General features: G+C 47.6%; 1 protein-coding gene across 1 annotated transcript in view; it reads right to left on the bottom strand.

The window, feature by feature from the left end:
- LOC129812489 (estrogen-related receptor gamma-like) overlaps positions 1 to 23,230 on the bottom strand; it is a 102,457-nt gene that overhangs the window by 8,558 nt on the left and 70,669 nt on the right. The window contains exon 6 of the mRNA XM_055864107.1: positions 20,577 to 20,759. Within this exon, the coding sequence (XP_055720082.1) occupies positions 20,577 to 20,759 (183 nt within the window). The remainder of the gene's footprint in view (positions 1 to 20,576; positions 20,760 to 23,230) is intronic.

Here is a 23,230-nt window from a genome sequence, read left to right as displayed (position 1 = left end):
ATACATCAAACTGACCTTAGATCAGGCAGTGTCTAGGGCCATCCTACCCTGACCTATGACCCCTAGTGAATAAACATTAAGACAGGCACTCCTCAGGGATGGCCTAAACACACACAGGGGTCCATTGTGTCATCAGAGAGAGAGAGAGAGACTGGGGTACTGAGAGGAGGAATGAAAGGCATGGTAATACGAAGTAGCTCTATGACTCAAGTTGATAGGACCATAACGTTGTTCTATTTTTCTAAAACCTGAGAAAAGAATTAATGTAGCACACGTATATGACTTTGCAATGAGCTGAATTCAGTTTGAAAATATAACTCACTCAAAAAGATGCGACTGAAAATATACATATTTATACAGATATAAAAAAAATCACCTTTATTTAACGAGGCTAGTCAGTTAAGAACATATTATTATATACAATGACGGCCTACCCCGGGACAAACCCGGGCCAATTGTGTGCCGCCCAATCACAGCCGGATGTGTTACAGCCTGGATTCAAACCAGGGACTGCAGTGATGCCTCTTGCACTGAAATGCAGTGCCTTGGACCGCTGCGCCACTCGGGATCCCAGATATACAGTACAGATATACAGTAGCAAGAGTACTGGCGTGTTTCATATGGAGGGTATTTATTTTCTAAACGATGACATTTCTTCTCTCTCTTTCTCTCTCTCTCTCTCTCTCTCTCTCTCTCTCTCTCTCTCTCTCCCCCTCTCCCCCTCTCCCCCTCTCCTCTGGCCTGAGGGAGGTGGGTTGCGGCAGCCTATTCTAATCAGACACACAGACAGAGAGCTGCTTCATGCTAATAGTGCGGCTAATTACCAATCTCACCCCCTCCTAATTGCATACATTACAGTGGATCTGCACTGCAGATTAATGCTAAACATTCCCGTGTGACGTGCGTGTGTGTATGTCTGTGTGTGTGTGTCTGAAAATGTGTGTACTGTATGTGCTTGTCTAGGTGTGTGTGTGGGAGTGTGTGTATGTCTGTGTGTGTGTCTCTGAAAATGTGTGTACTGTATGTGCTTGTCTAGGTGTGTGTGTGGGAGTGTGTGTATGTCTGTGTGTGTGTGTCTGAAAATGTGTGTACTGTATGTGCTTGTCTAGGTGTGTGTGTGGGAGTGTGTGTATGTCTGTGTTTGTGTGTCTGAAAATGTGTGTACTGTATGTGCTTGTCTAGGTGTGTGTGTGGGAGTGTGTGTATGTCTGTGTTTGTGTGTCTGAAAATGTGTGTACTGTGTGTGCTTGTCTAGGTGTGTGTGTGGGAGTGTGTGTATGTCTGTGTGTGTGTGTCTGAAAATGTGTGTACTGTATGTGCTTGTCTAGGTGTGTGTGTGGGAGTGTGTGTATGTCTGTGTGTGTGTGTCTGAAAATGTGTGTACTGTATGTGCTTGTCTAGGTGTGTGTGTGGGAGTGTGTGTGTGTGTTTGCTACCACGCTGCTTTAACTCTGAATTAGACCCAGAATGGATCCTTGAAGACGGGTGCCCGGTTTATAGCTGCGTTATCGAGGCAGGTTGTAGAGGTCTGGGCTGGTCGCTGAGGTCCCCCGGTAACAGGAAAACCCTCTGTCTCCGTGGAGACGCCAGATGGAGTGACATTAAGATGGTTTCCAAGGAGCCATTTCAAATAATAAAATATCAATATTTACATTTTAATTACCCACTCTCACTCCCTAAGAATCTTTGTCACCCTTGATAGAGTGACAGTAGAAGAGAGAGAGAGAAAGCATAAGAGAGAGAGAGAGAGAGAGAGAGAGAGAGAGAGAGAGAGAGAGAGAGAGAGAGAGCGAGAGAGAGAGAGAGAGAGAGAGAGAGAGAGAGAGAGAGAGAGAGAGCGAGAGCGACAGAAGGAGAGAGCGAGAGAGAAAGAGCAAGAAAGAGAGAGCGAGAGAGAAAGAGCAAGAAAGAGAGAGAGAAGGGTAAGACTAGGAGAGGTCCTAGGCTGCTTGTGTGTCAGTATGCTCATGTACTGTATGTATAAGTGTGTGATAGAGTCATATAGACTAACTGATGAGTGCTGTGCTCTAAAGAAGGACATTTACTCTACAGACCAAACCCAAGGAAAAAGCCCTGTCTTCAACATGTCTTCTCTCTCTCCTTCTATCCCCCCTTCTCTCTCTCCTTCTATCCCCCCTTCCCTCTCTCCTCCCTCCTGTCTATTTATTGTTGATGTCAGCAGGACTGACCGTGTGTGGTGAGATTTCTGTTGGGGGAATTAGGGATGTGTACACATGACTCAAGAGCTTATACACACGCGCACGCACGCACACACACACACACACACATCTTTGATCTCAACACGTTCTCTCAACCCCCAACACACACACACATACACACAAACACACACACACACACATACACCTAAACACACACACATACACACAAACACGCACACCAAAACAGGACTCCTGTCCCCATGAACCTGTCCCCAAAGATGAGGACAGGAGAGGGAAGTGTCAGACAGCTGCTATGGGCTTTAGGTTTCATGACTGTGTGTGTGTCCAAGACCTATATATTCACATGGATTAAATCATTTTCCCTTACAGATCAATTAACTGGGATCCAACAGCCTATCGATCGCTATCGTGGTTATCCTTTAATAACGTGATCCTCCCACAGTATTCTGTCTCTCTGACTGCAGCCATAATAATAAAACGCACACACGCAAACACACACACACACACACACAAACCATCCAAACCCGAACCGTTGCAGATTATACATGTGTGTTGGTATAAGAAATAAAATCCCCGATCTCTTCAATATGAGAATAGATAGTTGGTCCGGATTAATTTCATATTTAGGGATTAGAACTCAAACATGATCAGCCACGACAAACACAGAAGAGCGAGACAAACACAATGCTCTAGGGAGGGAGGGCGACAGAGAAAGCAGAGAGAAAATGAGACAGAAAGAGAGAGAGAGAGAGACAGAAGGGATGGAGAGAGAGGCAGAAGAGAGAGGGAGAGATAAAGAGATAGCCCCTTCTCTTCTAGCAGGCCGTAATGCTTTCAAGACGAGACATTACCCCCATTCCACTGCCATGAGCACCTTTTAATTCCTGAAAAAGCCACGGCTGAAAATCTTAATTAATTGTTCCATACTGCTTCAGGGTCATTATGCATGGCAATAAAGGACGTGTAATTATGACATTTTACAGCCATTACCGAGGCTGAGAGATCGTATGTCATCATCAAGCCTGGCCAATGGCTTGGTGAACTCACACACTGGGCTTGATGGAGCACATACACAGGAGTACACACACGACATAAAGGAACACGCACACACGCACACGCGCACACGCACACACACGCACACGCATGCACATGCACGCGCACGCGCACGCGCACACGCACACACACACACACACACACACACACACACACACACACACACACACACACACACACACCCTTGATGGAGTACTCAGACAAGGATCTGTCAAGCCCAAACAATAACCCAGCCTGCCAGCCATCCAGCCAGCTGCAATCCAGCTAGCTGCCCACAGATGAAACAGATCAAGATTAACTAGAAAACCTGGACATAAACGCTACTCTGCAATGGCTAGCGTGGGCTGGCTGTGAGTGTGTGTGTGTGTGCGGTGTGTGTGTGTGTGTGTGTGTGCGTGCGTGTGTGTGTGTGTGTGTGTGTGTGTGTGTGTGTGTGTGTGTGTGTGTGTGTGTGTGTGTGTGTGTGTGTGTGTGTGTGTGTGTGTGTGTGTGTGTGTGTGTGTGTGTGTGGTGTGAATCTGAAGCTCAATAATTGAGAACGATAGATGTGTCTCTCTCCTGTGTATGTGTGTGTCTCTGCCCAGTGAAGCATCTCTAGATGGATGCAGATCACAGGGTAACCGAAACAAGCAGTAATTGAGGCAGGTGGAAGCTGGCTTTCCTATACAATGACACACCGCCACCTTACAGCTGCCTCAATTTCTCACACAAACACGCACATGCACAATATACATCAAACCAGCATCGGGAACAGAAATGGGATGGCTGTTTGTATATAGGGGGTGTGTGTGTGTGTGTGTGTCTTTGAGTGTGTGTAGCCCTACATCGTGATCAAACCAGAAGCATCCGTAGAGAGCTGTCCGTTTGTTCTTGTGCAACCAGGGAGAGTTCTGGGCTCTGCCTTACAGAGCTACAGAAGCCCACTGTCTGAACGAGACCATCCTATCCTCCTCTACACAGGGAGAGGGGGATGAAGGGAACGAGAAAGGAGTATGAAAGGAGTATGCTGATGTGGGGGAAGAGGAGGGAAACGACCTGCTAGGGAAAGGCAGTGGCAATATCCCGCACTGGAGAAGCTCAAAGGAGCCATGCTGCTGTAGGACCACACAAAAGGAGAGAGGGAGCGGGAGAGGAGAGAGGGGGTTTCAGATGAATGGATGAAGGGAGGAGAAAGGGTATTTTGGATGGACACACTGTAGGTGGATTAGAATTTGAGTCTGGATTTAAATTTGAAAGAAGGGGTAAGAAAGCAAGGGACAGTGTGTCTGACCATTGAGGGGTGGAAGTAGAGGCATGGGATGGAGTGTGTGTGTGTGTTACAAGACATCTTCTGTAATTACAGGCAGATTAACTACACTGAGTTCTAAAACCTCTCTGTCGAAACCACTGGAGAGAGATGAGCTGCACACACACAGAGAGAGAGAGAGAGAGAGAGAGAGAGAGAGAGAGAGAGAGAGAGAGAGAGAGAGAGAGAGAGAGAGAGAGAGAGAGAGAGAGAGAGAGAGAGAGAGAGAGAGAGAGAGAGAGAGAGAGAGAGAGAGAGAGAGAGACATAGTGCTGTAGGATAACAATGGACAGCTGTCATTATTACCATAAGAATAGAAACAGACCTGATAGCTTCAACCCCTATTCACACACACACATTGTCCTGTACATGTCACTAATATCAAACACAGAGGGTCTCTTCTCATGGTTCTGTGCTGGGGCAAGTGGGACCTGTACACTATCGAGGTTTGACAGTGGCACACACAAGCTCACACGCACGCATGCCCACACAAAATGCTAATTATTGATAAGAAATGTCTGTTCAAACAATCAAACCATAAAATCAGTCAAGAACATTTTGCCATAATAGGGACATCGTATAATTAAGAAATAAGGCCAGAGAGGGGGTGGTATATGGCCAATATACCACTGTTAAAGCCTGTTCTCTCCACGACGCAATGCGGAGTGCATGGATACAGCCCTTAGCCATGGTATATTGGCCATATATCACAAACCCCTGCTGTGCCTTATTGCTATTAAAAACTGGTTACCAACGTAATTAGAGCAGTACAAATACACGTTTTGTCATACCCGTGGTATATGGTCTGATATACCACGGCTGTCAGCCAATCAGCATTCAGGGCTCGAACCACCCAGTTTATAATTAGCTACAACACATTAACTTCAGTATATAAACAGAACACCCTGATGTCTGTTGTCCCTAACAAGAGTTAAATCGTGCTAGGTGGCTAGTCACCTGAGTGTATGAGGGCCGAAGAGCAAGCTGGGCTGGAGCTAAAATATGTCCAATCATTTTATTCATAAGCAACACACTGAGGTTCACCAGACGCCTCTCTCTGTCCCCGACCGCATCCATAATCATTTACATCATTATTAACTAGGACAGGACAGGACAGGACACACACATGCACACACACACACACACACACACACACACACACACACACACACACACACACACACACACACACACACACACACACACACACACACACACACACACACACACACACACACACACACACACACACACACACACACACACACAACCAGGAGATCCCTTGTTAGGCTGTTTCGAGTGTGAGGGCTATAACTCGTCCCAGCCAGCCGACAGCTTCGCTCCAATCCCATTTCCCTGCCTGCTTGTTCCCTGATGGAAAGGATGCCCCCCTCTGAACTATTATTTTGGAGTGAGGGAGGAGGGGAGGGAGGGTGGATGGAGGGGGAAGAGAGACGATGGCCATTTCATGCTTGTCTGTGAACTTTGCATGAACTGGCAGAAATAATGTGATGCGATGACAAGCCTGTTCCACCTCACAGTACATCTAATGTGTGCGTATGTGTGTGTGTGTGTCTCGGGGCGGGTGTGTGAGGGGGAGATGAGTTAAAATGAAGTTTGGTTTGTGTGTAATTACAACCATCTATCTTTATGCTCCAGCAGCATATCAGCAAATTGAAAATAGTCAAAATGGACGGTTCATTCTGATATTTAATGATTGGCGCAGGCATGCCACTGATTTATTGGTTACTTACTGATGTGAGACATTTGCATATTATTAGATGGAGATTACTAGGCGCCGTCAGACTGCATTGATGCGGCCCTGCGCTGTCTGATGGATTGATTTGATTTGCAAATGTAATCAAACTCATAAGAGAGAAGAAATGAGCGATAATGCCTTGTTTTTTTTTTAAACGGGCACTAACACTGGGCAGCCCTCTCTCTATTTCTCTCAGATGGGTCCTCGCTGTTGTAGGCTAAGCCTGATGCAGACGCACACAGACAGGTGACAGGTGTTGTTTGAGTGTGTGTGAAGGGGGACAGGTTGCACACATCTACAGGAGAAAGGTGTGTGTGTGTCAGGTGTCAGGTCATTCTAATCTAAAGGCATAGTGTGTGTGTCGGCTCTGAGGTGTGACCTGATGAGGTAGAAAAACAAATTGTGTGTGTGTGTGTGTGTGTGTGTGTGTGTGTGTCTCTCGACTTTACTAAACACGTGTCGTTTATAGAGCGAGACAACATGGACGTGTGTCGTCACAAAGACATCGTCTTGGAGACGACAGCGGCGTTGGAATGTCAAAATAAACACAGGTGGCGGACAGAGAGAGAGTCAACACGCCAAACGTGTCTTCATATTGTGTGTGTGTGTGTGTGTGTGTGTGTGTGTGTGTGTGTGTGTGTGTGTGTGTGTGTGTGTGCGTGCGTGCGTGCGTGCGTGCGTGCGTGCGTGCTTATGTGAGTGTGTGTGTGTGTTTGTGTGTGAGTACATAGTCAAAACGTGCCTTCCCTGTGTGGGTTTGTGTGTGTGTGTGTTCGTAGGGAGTGGACAATGTGGATGCTCTATACAGAAGGGAAATGGATGAGGAGCATGACCAGACAAACACAGCTCTATTGGAACAAGATGGCTCCTCTCTCTGGTGCCCACCACAAACCACCACCATGCAGTACAATCCCAGTGTCTGATATTCATATCTGTATCATATCAGGTTAAAAGAAAACAGCATGAAATCAAAGTCAACTGTTATATTTGTCGCTGTCGGGAGAACGCAACATGTACAGTTTCGGTCCCGGGATTGTGTGTATGTGTGTGTTGTTGATGTCAACGTTGTGCCCCATGGTGGAGGTGGGGTTATGGTATGTGCAGGCATAAACTATGGACAATGAAACAATTGCATTTTTTCGTTGGCAATTTGAATGCGCAGAGATACCGGGACGAGATCCTGAGGCCCATTGTCGTGCCATTCATCCGCCGCATCACCTCACGGTTCAGCATAATAATGCACAGCCCCATGTCCCAAAGTAAACACTTCCTGGAAGCTATTAATGTGCCACTTCTTCCATGGCCTGTATACTCACCAGATATGTCACCCATTGAGCATGTTTGGAATGCTCTGGATGGACTTGTACGACAGCGTGTTCCAGTTCCCGACAATATCCAGCAACTTCGCTCAGCCATTGAAGAGGAGTGGGACAACATTCCACAGGTCACAATCAACAGCCTGATCAACTGTATGCGAAGGAGATGTGTCACACTGCATGAGGCAAATGTGTCACACATATAAGGTATGTGTGACCAAGAGATGCATATCTGCATTCCCAGTCATGTGAAATCCGCAGATTAGTGCCTAATGAATTTATTTAAATTGACTGATTTCCTTATATGAACTGTAACTCAATAAAATCTTTGAAATGTTACAGTACTAGTCAAAAATACAGTACTAGTAAAAAGTTTGGACACACCTACTCAATGAACGTTTTTTCTTTATTTCTACTATTTTCTACGGTGTAGAATAGTAGTGAAGCCATCAAATCTATGAAATAACACATGGAATCATGTAGTAACCAAAAAGTGTTTTATATTTGAGAATATTAAACGTAGCCACCCTTTGCCTTGATGACAGCTTTGCACACTCTTGGCATTCTCTCAACCAGCTTCACCTAGAATGCTTTTCCAACAGTCTTGAAGGAGTTCCCACATATGCTGAGCATTTGTTGGCTGGTTTTCCTTCATTCTGCGGTCCAACTCATCTCAAACCATCTCAGGTTGAGGTTGGGTGATTGTGGAGGCCAGGTCATCTGATGCAGCACTCCATCACACTCCTTCTTGGTCAAAAAACTGTTTTTGCTTTGTCATTACGGGGATTGTGTGTAGATTGATGAGGAACCTTTTAAAAAAAAGCAATTTTAGAATAAGGCTGAAACTTAACAAAATATGGAAAAAGTCAAGGGCTCTGAATACTTTCCGAAAGCACTGTATGTACCAGTTTATTAGGTTCACCCATCTAGTACCGGGTCGGACCCCCCTTTGCCTCCAGAACAGTCTGAATTCTTCGGGGGAAACAGTTGCTCATTTTGTATCAAAGGACCTAACATTTCCCTCACATTACACCACCACCTCCAGCCTGTGCCGTTGACAACAGCCTGCACCTTTGAGACCTGGCACTGCCATCAACATGATGCAGCAGAAATCGGGAGTTGTCAGACCAGGCAATGTTTTTCCACTCCTCAATTGTCCAGTGTTGTTGATTGTGTGCCCACTGGAGATACTTCTTCTTGTTTTTAGCTGATAGGAGTGGAACCCGGTGTGATCGTCTGCTGCAATAGCCCATCCGTGACAAGGACCGACGAGCTGTGAGTACCAAGATGCCGTTCTGCACACCACTGTTGTAATGTATTGTTATTTGTGGCCCTCCTGTTAGCTGTAACGGCGGTCCTCCTCCTCTTCGACCAAAAAGGAGGAGTATTGAGGGAACCAAGGCGCAGCGGAGTTTGAACACATAATTTATTAAAGAAAACACGAACTTGACTAAACTAACAAAAACAACAAACGGTGTAGACAGACCTAGACGACGAACTTACATAAAACAAGAAGAACGCACGAATAGGAAACATAGGCTACACAAACCGAACAAACCGTAAACAGTCCCGCGTGGTGTACAGACACAGACACGGAAGACAATCACCCACAACGAACACTGTGAAAACGCCTACCTAAATATGACTCTTAATTAGAGGAACGCCAAACACCTGCCTCTAATTAAGAGCCATACCAGGCAACCCATAAACCAACATAGAAACAGAAAACATAGAATGCCCACCCAACCTCACGTCCTGACCAACTAACACACATAACAAACTAACAGAAATAGGTCAGGAACGTGACATAACCCCCCCCATAAGGTGCGAACTCCGGGCGCACCAGCACAAAGTCTAGGGGAGGGTCTGGGTGGGCATCTGACCACGGTGGTGGCTCAGGCTCCGGGCGAGGTCCCCACCCCACCATAATCAATCCCAGCCTCCATCTCCCCCTAAGAATGTCCACCCTCATTTTACCCCCACAAAATCCTCTTGGTAACATCAATGACAGGGACAGCACCGGGACAGAGGGATAGATCAAGACAGAGGGATAGCACAAGACAGAGGGATAGATCAGAATATAGAGGTAGCTCAGGATAGAGAGGGAGATCAGGATAGAGGGGCAACTCCGGACTGAAAGGCAGCTCCGGACAGAGAGACAGCTCTGGCAGATCCTGTCTGGCTGGCGGCTCTGGCAGATCCTGTCTGGTTGGCGGCTCTGGCAGATCCTGTCTGGTTGGCGGCTCTGGCAGATCCTGTCTGGTTGGCGGCTCTGGCAGATCCTGTCTGGTTGGCGGCTCTGGCAGATCCTGTCTGGTTGGCGGCTCTGGCAGATCCTGTCTGGTTGGCGGCTCTAGCGGCTCCTGTCTGGCGGGCGGCTCCTGTCTGGCGGGCGGCTCTAGCGGCTCCTGTCTGGCGGACGGCTCTGTAGGCTCATGGCAGACGGGCGGCTTTGCAGGCTCATGGCAGACGGGCGGCTTTGCAGGCTCATTGCAGACGGATGGCTCAGACGGCGCTGGGGAGACGGATGGCTCAGATGGCGCTGGGGAGACGGATGGCTCAGATGGCGCTGGGGAGACGGATGGCGCTGGGGAGACGGATGGCTCTGGCCGGATAAGGCGCACTGTAGACCTGGTGCGTGGTGCCGGAACTGGAGGCACCGGGCTAAGGACACGCACCTTCATGCTAGTGCAGGGAGCAGGGACAGGGCACACTGGACTCTCAAAGCCTACTCTATACCTGGTGCGTGGTACCGGCACCGGTGGCACCGGGCTGAGGGCAAGCACATCAGGATTAGTAGGGGGAGAAGAAACAGTGTGTACAGGGCTCTGGAGACGCACAGGAGGCTTAGTGCGTGGTGCCGGAACTGGAGGCACCGAACTGGATACACGCACTACAGGGAGAGTGCATGGAGGAGGAACAGGGCTCTGGAAACGCACTGGTAGCCTAGTGCGTAGTGTAGGCACTGTAGGTACTAGGCTGGGGCGGGGAGGTGGCGCCGGAAATACCGGACCGTGCAGGCGTACTGGCTCTCTTGAGCATTGAGCCTGCCCAACCTTACCTGGTTGAATGCTCCCGGTCGCCCGACCAGTGCGGGGAGGTGGAATAACCCGCACCGGGCTATGTAGGCGAACCGGGGAAACCATGCGTAAGGCAGGTGCCATGTATGCCGGCCCGAGGAGACGCACTGGAGACCAGATGCGTTGAGCCGGCCTCATGACACCTGGCTCAATGCCCAATCTAGCCCTACCAGTGCGGGGAGGTGGAATAACCCGCACTGGGCTATGCACTCGTACAGGAGACACCGTGCGCTCTACTGCGTAACACAGTGCCTGCCCGTACTCCCACTCTCCACGGTAAGCCTGGGAAGTGGGCGCAGGTCTCCTACCTGCCCTTGGCCCACTACCTCTTAGCCCCCCCCCAAGAAATTTTTGGGTGTTACTCACGGGCTTTTTGGGCTTCCGTGCAAGACGCGTCCCCTCATAACTCCGGTTCCCTTCTCCGGTTGCCTCTGCTCTCCTCAGTGCCTCCAGCTGTTCCCATGGGAGGCGATCCCTACCAGCCAGGATCTCCTCCCATGTGTAGCAACCTTTCCCGTCCAATACATCGTTCCAAGTCCATTCCTCCTTCTTTTTCTGTCCCTTACTCCGTTTACTCCGCTGCTTGGTTCTGGAGATTTGGTGGGTGATTCTGTAACGGCGGTCCTCCTCCTCTTCGACCGAAAAGGAGGAGTATTGAGGGAACCAAGGCGCAGCGGAGTTTGAACACATAATTTATTAAAGAAAACACGAACTTGACTAAACTAACAAAAACAACAAACGGTGTAGACAGACCTAGACGACGAACTTACATAAAACAAGAAGAACGCACGAATAGGAAACATAGGCTACACAAACCGAACAAACCGTAAACAGTCCCGCGTGGTGTACAGACACAGACACGGAAGACAATCACCCACAACGAACACTGTCAAAACGCCTACCTAAATATGACTCTTAATTAGAGGAACGCCAAACACCTGCCTCTAATTAAGAGCCATACCAGGCAACCCATAAACCAACATAGAAACAGAAAACATAGAATGCCCACCCAACCTCACGTCCTGACCAACTAACACACATAACAAACTAACAGAAATAGGTCAGGAACGTGACATTAGCTTGCACAATTCTTGCCATTGTCCTGTCTGCCTGCTTGCTTTATATAGCAAGCCACGGCCACGTGACTCACTGTCTGTAGGAGCGAAACATTTTCGTGAACGTGGTAGTGTACCTAATAAACTAGCCACATTGATGTGTATTAGAATACTTGACCTTGATTCAACTAGGCAAGTCAGTTAAGAACAAATTCCTATTTACAATGACGGCCTAAGCTGAAGTTATTATTAGTGGACGTTAACAGAAGTAGGACCAGAGACCTATTGTGCAGAGACACACCGTCTGATACTGTTTGGTGCGATATGGGACGTCAAAAGAGAGACATAACACAAGCAGTAACATCCTGAGAAGAGAGGTGAGGAAGAGACAAGATAAAGAAAAAGAGGACAGACATGGCAGGAGAGAGCAAGAGAGAGAGAAGGAGAGACATTGACCAACAACGCCCGAGGCTTCATCTAATAAGAATGCTGAACTTAATCCACATTCCGGGGCCTGACATCAAATATTATTTTGATAATTTGATTTCATCAATATTTGTATTTATCTGCAAACACTCTCTGTTTGTTTGCCTGGCGAGGTGACCGGGGCACACTTGAAAACCACACGTCCTTCTCAAAATGTGTTATCTTCCACTGTGCCCAGATTAAAGTGGTCACAGATACGCAGCGCACAGCTGAAAGGAATGCATTGGGAATCAGATAGCTCAGGAGGCTAACGGATAAACACTCATCATCACATCATTGATCTGGTACTGGTACTTCCTGTGTATAACTACATCATTGATCTGGTACTGGTACTTCCTGTATATAACTACAACATTGATCTGGTACTGGTACTTCCTGGATATAACTACATCATTGATCTGGTACTGGTACTTCCTGGATATAACTACATCATTGATCTGGTACTGGTACTTCCTGTATATAACTACATCATTGATCTGGTACTGGTACTTCCTGGATATAACTACATCATTGATCTGGTAATGGTACTTCCTGGATATAACTACATCATTGTTCTGGTACTGGTACTTCCTGTATATAACTACATCATTGATCTGGTACTGGTACTTCCTGGATATAACTACATCATTGATCTGGTACTGGTACTTCCTGGATATAACTACATCATTGATCTGGTACTGATACTTCCTGTATATAACTACATCATTGATCTGGTACTGGTACTTCCTGCATATAACTACATCATTGATCTGGTACTGGTACTTCCTGGATATAACTACATCATTGATCTGGTACTGGTACTTCCTGTGTATAACTACATCATTGATCTGGTACTGGTACTTCCTGTATATAACTACATCATTGATCTGGTACTGGTACTTCCTGGATATAACTACATCATTGATCTGGTACTGGTACTTCCTGGATATAACTACATCATTGATCTGGTACTGGTACTTCCTGGATATAGCTGCACATTGATCTGGTACTGATACTTCCTGTATATAACTACATCAATGATCTGGTACTGGTACTTCCTGTATATAACTACATCATTGATCTGGTACTGGTACTTCCTGCATATAACTACATCATTGATCTGGTACTGGTACTTCCTGTATATAACTACATCATTGATCTGGTACTGGTACTTCCTGTGTATAACTACATCATTGATCTGGTACTGATACTTTCTGTATATAACTACATCATTGATCTGGTACTGGTACTTCCTGTATATAACTACATCATTGATCTGGTACTGGTACTTCCTGTATATAACTACATCATTGATCTGGTACTGGTACTTCCTGGATATAACTACATCATTGATCTGGTACTGGTACTTCCTGGATATAACTACATCATTGATCTGGTACTGGTACTTCCTGTATATAACTACATCATTGATCTGGTACTGGTACTTCCTGTATATAACTACATCATTGATCTGGTACTGGTACTTACTGGATATAACTACATCATTGATCTGGTACTGGTACTTCCTGGATATAACTACATCATTGATCTGGTAATGGTACTTCCTGTATATAACTACATCATTGATCTGGTACTGGTACTTCCTGGATATAACTACATCATTGATCTGGTACTGGTACTTCCTGGATATAACTACATCATTGATCTGGTACTGGTACTTCCTGGATATAACTACATCATTGATCTGGTACTGGTACTTCCTGTATATAACTACATCATTGATCTGGTACTGGTACTTCCTGGATATAACTACATCATTGATCTGGCACTTCCTGGATATAACTACATTCATACTTGATTTTATTCTTCATGTTACTATTATTATTATTTTTTTTTTAACTCTGCATCGTTGGGAAAGGCTCGTAACTAAGCATTTCACGGTAAAGTCTACACCAGCATGTGAAAAATAACATTTGATTTGATTTGATGCACACACGGTTCACACGCACGCATACATTCACACTCAAGCACGCACACACACACACACACGCACGCACACACACACACACACACACACACACAACTGAATTAACACAAACACTGGCCATGTCTCCATCAAATTTCACACAATATGTAATATCACACAAATCTCTCTCATCCCTAACTCTCTCATCTCTCCTTCCCTCTTTCTGTTAAGACACCTATTAATGTGTTGTAGGTGACCGGGGCACACTTGAAAACCATGGGGGGACCCACGGGGGGACCATGATGAATATGTATGAACTGTCCAATTTGTAAGTCGCTCTGGATAAGAGCGTCTGCTAAATGACTTAAATGTAAATGTAAATGTTGTAGTCAAACCAGCCGAGTCTACATGACCATGTTATTCATTTAGATGAATCATTTAGTGTGTGTGTGTGTGTGTGTGTGTGTGTGTGTGTGTGTGTGTGTGTGTGTGTGTGTGTGTGTGTGTGTGTGTGTGTGTGTGTGTGTGTGTGTGTGTGTGTGTGTGTGTGTGTGTGTGTGTGTGTGTGTGTGTTTGTGTGTGGTAAAGGGTGGGGTGGGGAACATGTGGTGGTTGTCACACTGAACAACCTTGCCCAAGGTATCCTAGCCCTGACTTGTTCTAGCCTTAGCGGGCTATTCCGACTGGCATTGACTGTACAATAACAACCATGGTACCGTTAGCATGCTAATCTGACTAGCGTAGACTGTACCATAACCACTATGGTACCGTTAGCATGCTAATCTGACTAGCGTTGACTGTACCATAACAACCATGGTACCATTAGCATGCTAATCTGACTAGTGCCTTTGTGAGTACCATGCATGACAACTTCAATCATAATTGCTTCTTTTCACAGTGTTATTATAGATTGAGACAGAGAGACCAAGAGAGAAAAGGTGAGAGAGCGAGAGATAGAGAGAGAGAGAGAGGGGGGGGGGGGTAATATAATGGAATGGGACAGAAAGATGAAGTCAATTTAAAATAGTATTTAACTTCTAGGAGCAGCATGAACATGAACAAGAAATGAAGAGAAAGAGGAAAAGGGGAAAAGGAGCAAAGAATGAGGAAGAGAGAAAGGGAAAGGGGGCAAAAGAGAAAATATGAGTGAGAGTGAGGAAGAGAAAGAAAGAGAGAGAGAGAGAGAGAGAGAGAGACAGAGAGACAGAGAGACAGAGAGAGAGAAGGGGGGAAGGGGACTGGTAGACAGGGGAGGCCATTTAGGGAGGGATGGCACAGTTTGCTGCCAGCCTCACGTGCAGCTCTACAACAAATGTACATATTGAAGACATCACCAGACATTATTGAGCAGCCACGGGTGGAGACACTGAACTGACATCATCACTACCTTACACACACATCTGTCTGCCTGTCTCTCACACACACACACACACACACACACACACACACACACACACACACACACACACACACACACACACACACACACACACACACACACACACACACACACACACCTCTGTTTGTGGGTGTCAGGGTTAATTTAGTGGTGCTATCCTGTGGGATAAAGAGGAGAGGAACCCTGCTGAAAGAGAACATTTGATTTGCTAAAAGGAGCTGAGGCCTTCTATTAATCAATATTTACCCTGTGGCAGGACACAGGCTCTGACTGACTAGCTGACTGACTGACTGACTGACTGACTGGCTGGCTGACTGGCTGACTGACTGGCTGACTGGCTGGCTGACTGGCTGGCTAACTGGCTGGCTGGCTGACTGGCTGGCTGACTGGCTGACTGACTGACTGGCTGGCTGGCTGACTGGCTGACTGGCTGACTCATTTACAGATTGGTTGGAGAGGGGAAAGGAGAGAGGGAATGCGGGGGTTAGAGGGGGGGCTAAGGGAAGAGGTCAAGGGAGGCAGACTGGGGGGAGGGAATAGGCTTAAAGCCTACACAAGGGCTTAGAAGTGGGATGTGAGCAGGCAAAGGGTTAGGGAGAGGGGGTTATGGAGGGGTCGTGGGAGGGTTAGGGGGGAGTTTGGACAGGGGTACAGATAGAAGAGTTTAGGGTATGTAGAGCCCTGTCAGCACAATGCACACTCAAGGGAGAGGTTAGAACAGGGTCAGGAGGGCTTCTTGAGGGAAGGACAACATCCTCAGATAAACCAAGCACCTCTATCTCCCAACTGTCTCCCCCTGTCTCACCCGTTCCTCTGCCTTCTCTCATCTCCTGCTGTTCTCTCCCCCCGTTTCCCTATTACCTCCCCCAATGACCTGATTAACACATGTCGTCAACCCAGCAACTTGCAGAAACACCCGAACAGATATACAAAAAGGAAATGAACGTGTGTGTGAGTAGCCTGGAGGTAGCTTTGTGAGCTCGTTCCTGGCTATTTTCTCTAATGCATATTGTCTCTAATGCATATTGAGCGGGGGTGGGTTAAGCCGTAGACACGGGCAGCCAATCAGAGTAACAATTCAGTCACACACGCATGTGCACACTAGAATAGGCACCTGCAGCTCTTTACTTAACGAGGTTTCCCAGCCATGTTCTAATCCCTCACAACAATACCACCAACCACCCACATGATACTCACCTTAACATACAGATACACACACACACGGACGCACACCACCACCGCTCTGACACCAGGCCAGGGATTCCCCCTCTCTCTTACCCCCCTCACACATTCTGTCACCCGTCTCACCTCTTTCTTCCACCTTATCCCTCTCTCACTCACTCCCTCTCACCCCCCCCCCCCCCCCCCACCTCCCCTCACTGCTCTTTCATTGGTTTTACAGAGACCATTGGGGACTGACGATACAGAGTGGGAGAGAGAGCGAGGCAGGCAGGCAGAAGGATAGACTGAAAGAGAGCAGAGGCAGAGAGAGCCGGGGAAGGAGGGGGGGGGGGGGGGGGGGGGGGCAGAAATGAAGTGGACTGTGTCAGAGCCTCCGAGAAAGCCTCAGTATCTACATAAAAGAGATTAAAGCAGACAGGCCTCCATTCTACAGCTCAATCATATTGTGTTAGCACGCGCTTATCCTCCGCCCGGCCAAATTGAAAGGGAAAGAAAGAAAGAAAGAGTCGCCAAGATAGGGACACAGAATGGGAGAAGCCGGAGCAATTTGGCCGTCCATAAAGGCTTGGTAATGGTGGTAGGGTCTGTCGTGGTGAAAAGGCCGTGTTGGGCCCGGCGTCCATTCATGTCCAGAACACGTCAAGTCAAGTACCACCGCCTGCCTTTGTCTAGCAGATAAGACATGTCGCTCTGGCACGACAGCTCCCTTTCTTTTATTTTGTATTTCACCTCATACAGAGAGAGAACGAGAGAGGGTGAGGAAGGGAGAGGAAGAAGACTAATTCTATTGACAGGTAAAAGTCATTTAGAATGCTCTTTCTTATTTTTACTTCTTCAGTCCTTCTTAAATATTTGCTCTCCTCCTGCCTCCCTATTCAAGTGTGAGAGAGGCCCAGCCCCCTACACAGTGACGTGACATACAGCCTAATATCGCAGTAAAGCGAGTGTGTGAATGAGGTAAGCCCCTAAATGAGATTCCTCAGTCTAATCATTATAGAGAGTGAAGGCAATTCGCATCTTTAACTCCACACATTGACTTTATATCATTCTCTAAAAGCCTGCATTTGGTGGAATGCTAGAGTCCCAGATATTCACTGGTGTGTGTGCGTTGTGTGTCATTTTGCACTCCTAACAGCATATCAAATGTTTGCATCAGTATGTAAACGAGACAAAAACAAAACACACACTCACACACTCTCATAAAGAAACCCAGCCTGATCCAATTAGAACAGACACCAGTGGTTAGAGGGTGTGTGTAGCGGCATGGCGCGGGGGGTTGGCGAGATGAGAAGCGGAGTGTCTTTAAGTGTGTCGAGCGACACTCACACACACGGCCTCCTCGTTATCCGTCTCCCCCTCTCTCGGCGGCAGCCTCCGTAATACTGAGTGATGTTTACATTAGTTTACAATTTGCCTTCTCCGCGCCTCCGCCTGCTCTTAAGCGTCTGGAGCTCTGAGGTGTCAGCGCGCCTCCTAACCAGCGTAACAAATTGTTGCCTGTACGGCAGACACCTAATGACTCGAAATTAGCTGTGGCTCTAGCCTGACAGTTTGTTACGACTGTTAGCGACAGCGCGGCCGGATCATGAGCCATGAATTGGTTTCAGCTCTCTCCCTCTCTTTTCTCCGTTTTTTTTCTTTCTCTCTCTCTCTCTCTACGGGAGAGGAGGCAATTTGATTTGATTAAAACAATCACTGTAGCATAGAAAGGCCAGACACAAAAGCGTGCAAGTTAGTCAACTCTAGACACGAGGAAGGGAGAGTGTTACGAATGGGAAAGGTGGGGGGTAGTGCTCTGTGTGTGTGTGTGTGTGTGTGTGTGTGTGTGTGTGTGTGTGTGTGTGTGTGTGTGTGTGTGTGTGTGTGTGTGTGTGTGTGTGTGTGTGTGTGTGTGTGTGTGTGTGTGTGTGTGTGTGTGTGCGTGTGTGTGTGTGTGTGTGTGTGTGTGTGTATACTGGGGGTCAGCAGACCAGTTTGTAAGTGGCTGATAGAGAATGTGGAGGAGGTATATTTCACTCTGAGAGAAACGACAATCCTATCCTCTGTGTGTGAACGCTAGATCACCTCCACGGGGTGGTTTGAGTGTGTGTGTGTGTGTGTGTGTGTGTGTGTGTGTGTGTGTGTGTGTGTGTGTGTGTGTGTGTGTGTGTGTGTGTGTGTGTGTGTGTGTGTGTGTGTGTGTGTGTGTGTGTGTGTGTGTGTGTGTGTGTGTGTGTGTGTGTGTGTGTGAGATAGCATTAGATCACTTCTCCATGGATGCAGTGAGGTTTTCATCATGATGTGGTGGCAACCCCCTGCCTCCACACACACACACACACACACACACACACACACACACACACACACACACACACACACACACACACACACACACACACACACACACACACACACACACACACACACACACACACACACACACACACACACACACACACACACACACACACACACAGATGAGCTCCATCCTCCTCCATCGAGGCAGGATTGCCTTCCTCCGTCTAATCACGCCATCATCTATCCTCCACCGAGCAATCGCTCCGCACCCAGCGCACACGGAGGAGAGGTGAGCTATCTCCACTCGCTCAGACACACACACACACACACACACACACACACACACACACACACACACACACACACACACACACACACACACACACACACACACACACACACACACACACACACACACACACACACACACACACATACACACACACAATCGTCACAGCTCCCCATCCTCTGTGTATTCTCTGAATAGAGTACTGGCAGAGGTACTAGTGTATAAACACACACTCATAATGTTTGTGTGTGTGTATGTGTGTGTTTGTGTGTGTGTGTGCATATGACTGTGACTGGGCATATCAATCCCTCCAGGATTTCACATGGGTTTGTTGTGATATTTGCAGGGTAAAATGCTTGATTTTACGCCAGCAATTCTGACATTATGCTTGGCAATATGCAATGATTTTGTCATTGGATTTTGTCCAGTGCGAAAATGTGCTGACGAGGGAAATCTTTTTTTGGGAGGGGGACGTGGGGCTTGATTGAGCCATACTGTGCAGTAAATGTGCGATGAAGGGTCAGTTCTATGCGATGACACTGCGACGACTTGACTGTTTTGTGTAGAAATAGTGATAGATGATCGGTCAAATTTGCTCACATGATATAGGATCCTGGAGGGAGAAAGGGAGGGAGGGAGGAAGGGAGGGAGGGAGTGAAGGTAGGAGAGAGAGAGAGAGAGAGAGAGGGAGGGAGGGAGGGAGGGAGGGAGGGAGGGAGGGAGGGACACCACAAAATATAACTCATAATGAATCCCTCAAATGACAGTCTGGCTGAATCCATGTCGTGTGTCCTTGTGTTTGCTGTATTTGAATGTAAATGGATGTGTCTCAACATGTCGTGTATCAGTTTAGGGCTAAGGGATTCAGGTGAGGTTGTGTCACAAGTGGTCAGACGGGGCGAGGAGTTCAGGCCGTCTGGGTTCAGGGGTCATGCGAGGGGTTGTGATAGGATTTGAGGTAAGGTCAGGGTCTTACCTGGGATGAGCTTCGACAGAACAGACGATGTTGACAGTGTTTGTGTTGGTGTTCTGGTCATTTTGTGTACCAGGGGAACATTTAGCTAAGCGTCTGCGTCAGTGAGGTTTTACATGGGCGTCAGTGTGTAGGCCGACCTGGGATGTTTTCAGCCCTGTTGAGGTTGAATCTGCGTAGACACGTGTGTGTGTGTGTGTGTGTGTGTGTGTGTGTGTGTGTGTGTGTGTGTGTGTGTGTGTGTGTGTGTGTGTGTGTGTGTGTGTGTGTGTGTGTGTGTGTGTGTGTGTGTGTGTGTGTGTGTGTGTGTGTGTGTGTGTGTGTGTAAACCCGTACCTGGGATGTGTTTGGCCCAGCCGATGTTGACCACCAGCTCGCGGTCAGCTAGGTCACACAGCGTGGTCAGGGCCTTGATGTCACTGTCGGGGACGGTAGGGTCAGGCATGGCGTAGATCTTCTCAGGCTCGGCCACCAGCAGGTGGGACACGATCTTGTTATCTGCAAGGCAGCCAAAGGGAACTGGGTGACCACCGAGAGAGAACAGAGAGACAGGGTCAAATCAACACACGCTCAAACATGGAGAAAACTCTGATCATTATCACGCTGTTGTGCCGTACGCAATGGACGCGTGTGTGAGTTGATGTTACAATCACAATCATTGTCGTTACACATGTACAATAATCTATAATAGTTCTTCAACTGGGATTTTTGGCTCCAACATGATTCTATAAGGATTCTAAATGGTTATATAACTGGCCCAGTGGTGGTTCTATAACTGTCCCAGGTTCTATAGCTGGCCCAGGTTATATTACTGGCCCAGGTTCTATAACTGTCCCAGGTTCTATAACTGGCCCAGTGGTGGTTCTATAACTGTCCCAGGTTCTATAGCTGGCCCAGGTTCTTTTACTGGCCCAGGTTCTATAACTGTCCCAGGTTCTATTACTGGCCCAGGTTCTATAACTGGCCCAGGTTCTATTACTGGCCCAGGTTCTATTACTGGCCCAGGTTCTATAACTGTCCCAGGTTCTATTACTGGCCCAGGTTCTATAACTGGCCCAGATTCTATAGCTGGCCCAGTGGTGGTTCTATAGCTGGCCCAGTGGTGGTTCTATAACTGGCCCAGGTTATATTACTGGCCCAGGTTCGATAACTGTCCCAGGTTCTATAGCTGGCCCAGTGGTGGTTCTATAGCTGGCCCAGTGGTGGTTCTATAGCTGGCCCAGTGGTGGTTCTATAACTGTCCCAGGTTCTATAACTGGCCCAGTGGTGGTTCTATAACTGGCCCAGTGCTGGTTCTATAACTGGCCCAGGTTCTATAACTGGCCCAGGTTCTATAACTGGCCCAGGTTTTATTACTGGCCCAGGTTCTATAACTGGCCCAGGTTCTATAGCTGGCCCAGGTTCTATAACTGGCCCAGGTTATATTACTGGCCCAGTGCTGGTTCTAAAACTGGCCCAGGTTCTATAACTGGCCCAGGTTCTATAGCTGGCCCAGGTTCTATAACTGGCCCAGGTTCTATTACTGGCCCAGGTTCTATAACTGGCCCAGGTTCTATAACTGGCCCAGTGCTGGTTCTATAACTGGCCCAGGTTCTATAACTGGCCCAGGTTCTATAACTGGCCCAGGTTTTATTACTGGCCCAGGTTCTATAACTGGCCCAGGTTCTATAGCTGGCCCAGGTTCTATAACTGGCCCAGGTTATATTACTGGCCCAGTGCTGGTTCTATAACTGGCCCAGGTTCTATAACTGGCCTAGGTTCTATAGCTGGCCCAGATTTTATAACTGCCCCAGGTTCTATAGCTGGCCTAGTGGTGGTTCTATAGCTGGCCCAGTGGTGGTTCTATAACTGGCCCAGGTTCTGTAACTGGCCCAGTGGTGGTTCTATAACTGGCCCAGGTTCTGTAACTGGCCCAGTGGTGGTTCTACAACTGGCCCAGGTTCTATAACTGGCCCAGGTTCTATAACTGGCCCAGGTTCTTTAACTGGCCCAGTGGTGGTTCTATAACTGGCCCAGGTTCTATAACTGGCCCAGTGGTGGTTCTATAACTGGCCCCGGTTCTATAACTGGCCCAGGTTCTATAGCTGGCCCAGATTCTATAACTGGCCCAGTGCTGGTTCTATAACTGGCCCAGTGCTGGTTCTATAACTGGCCCAGGTTCTATAACTGGCCCAGGTTCTATAACTGGCCCAGGTTCTTTAACTGGCCCAGTGGTGGTTCTATAACTGGCCCAGGTTCTATAACTGGCCCAGTGGTGGTTCTATAACTGGCCCAGGTTCTATAACTGGCCCAGTGCTGGTTCTATAACTGGCCCAGGTTCTATAACTGGCCCGAGTTCTATAACTGGCCCAGGTTCTATAGCTGGCCCAGATTCTATAACTGACCCAGTGCTGGTTCTATAACTGGCCCAGTGGTGGTTCTATAACTGGCCCAGGTTCTATAACTGGCCCAGGTTCTATAACTGGCCCAGGTTCTTTAACTGGCCCAGTGGTGGTTCTATAACTGGCCCAGGTTCTATAACTGGCCCAGTGGTGGTTCTATAACTGGCCCAGGTTCTATAACTGGCCCAGTGGTGGTTCTATAACTGGCCCAGGTTCTATAACTGGCCCAGTGCTGGTTCTATAACTGGCCCAGTGCTGGTTCTATAACTGACCCAGTGCTGGTTCTATAACTGGCCCAGGTTCTATAACTGGCCCAGGTTCTGTAACTGTCCCAGGTTCTATAACTGGCCCAGTGTCATTTAAAGCAAAATACAAAGCTCTGAAAATTCTAGTACATACGGGGGAGAGTGGGAATTGGAAAGAAGTGAGCCTAGTTGGTGGATAGGCAAGTAGGTGGCGGTTGCATTGTTTCACACAAAGAAGAAGAAGGCATTGGGAAAGTTAAATACAACCAAAACAATTCCAATGGAATCAAATCTGCAGATGAGCTCGCTACGGACAATTAGTGGCAGTCTCACTCCTGTATTCAAATGAATCTGCTGCTTAATC

Source organism: Salvelinus fontinalis, chromosome 16, assembly GCF_029448725.1.
Source record: "Salvelinus fontinalis isolate EN_2023a chromosome 16, ASM2944872v1, whole genome shotgun sequence".
NCBI lineage: Eukaryota > Metazoa > Chordata > Actinopteri > Salmoniformes > Salmonidae > Salvelinus > Salvelinus fontinalis.
This window is presented reverse-complemented; position numbering and strand designations above follow the sequence as displayed.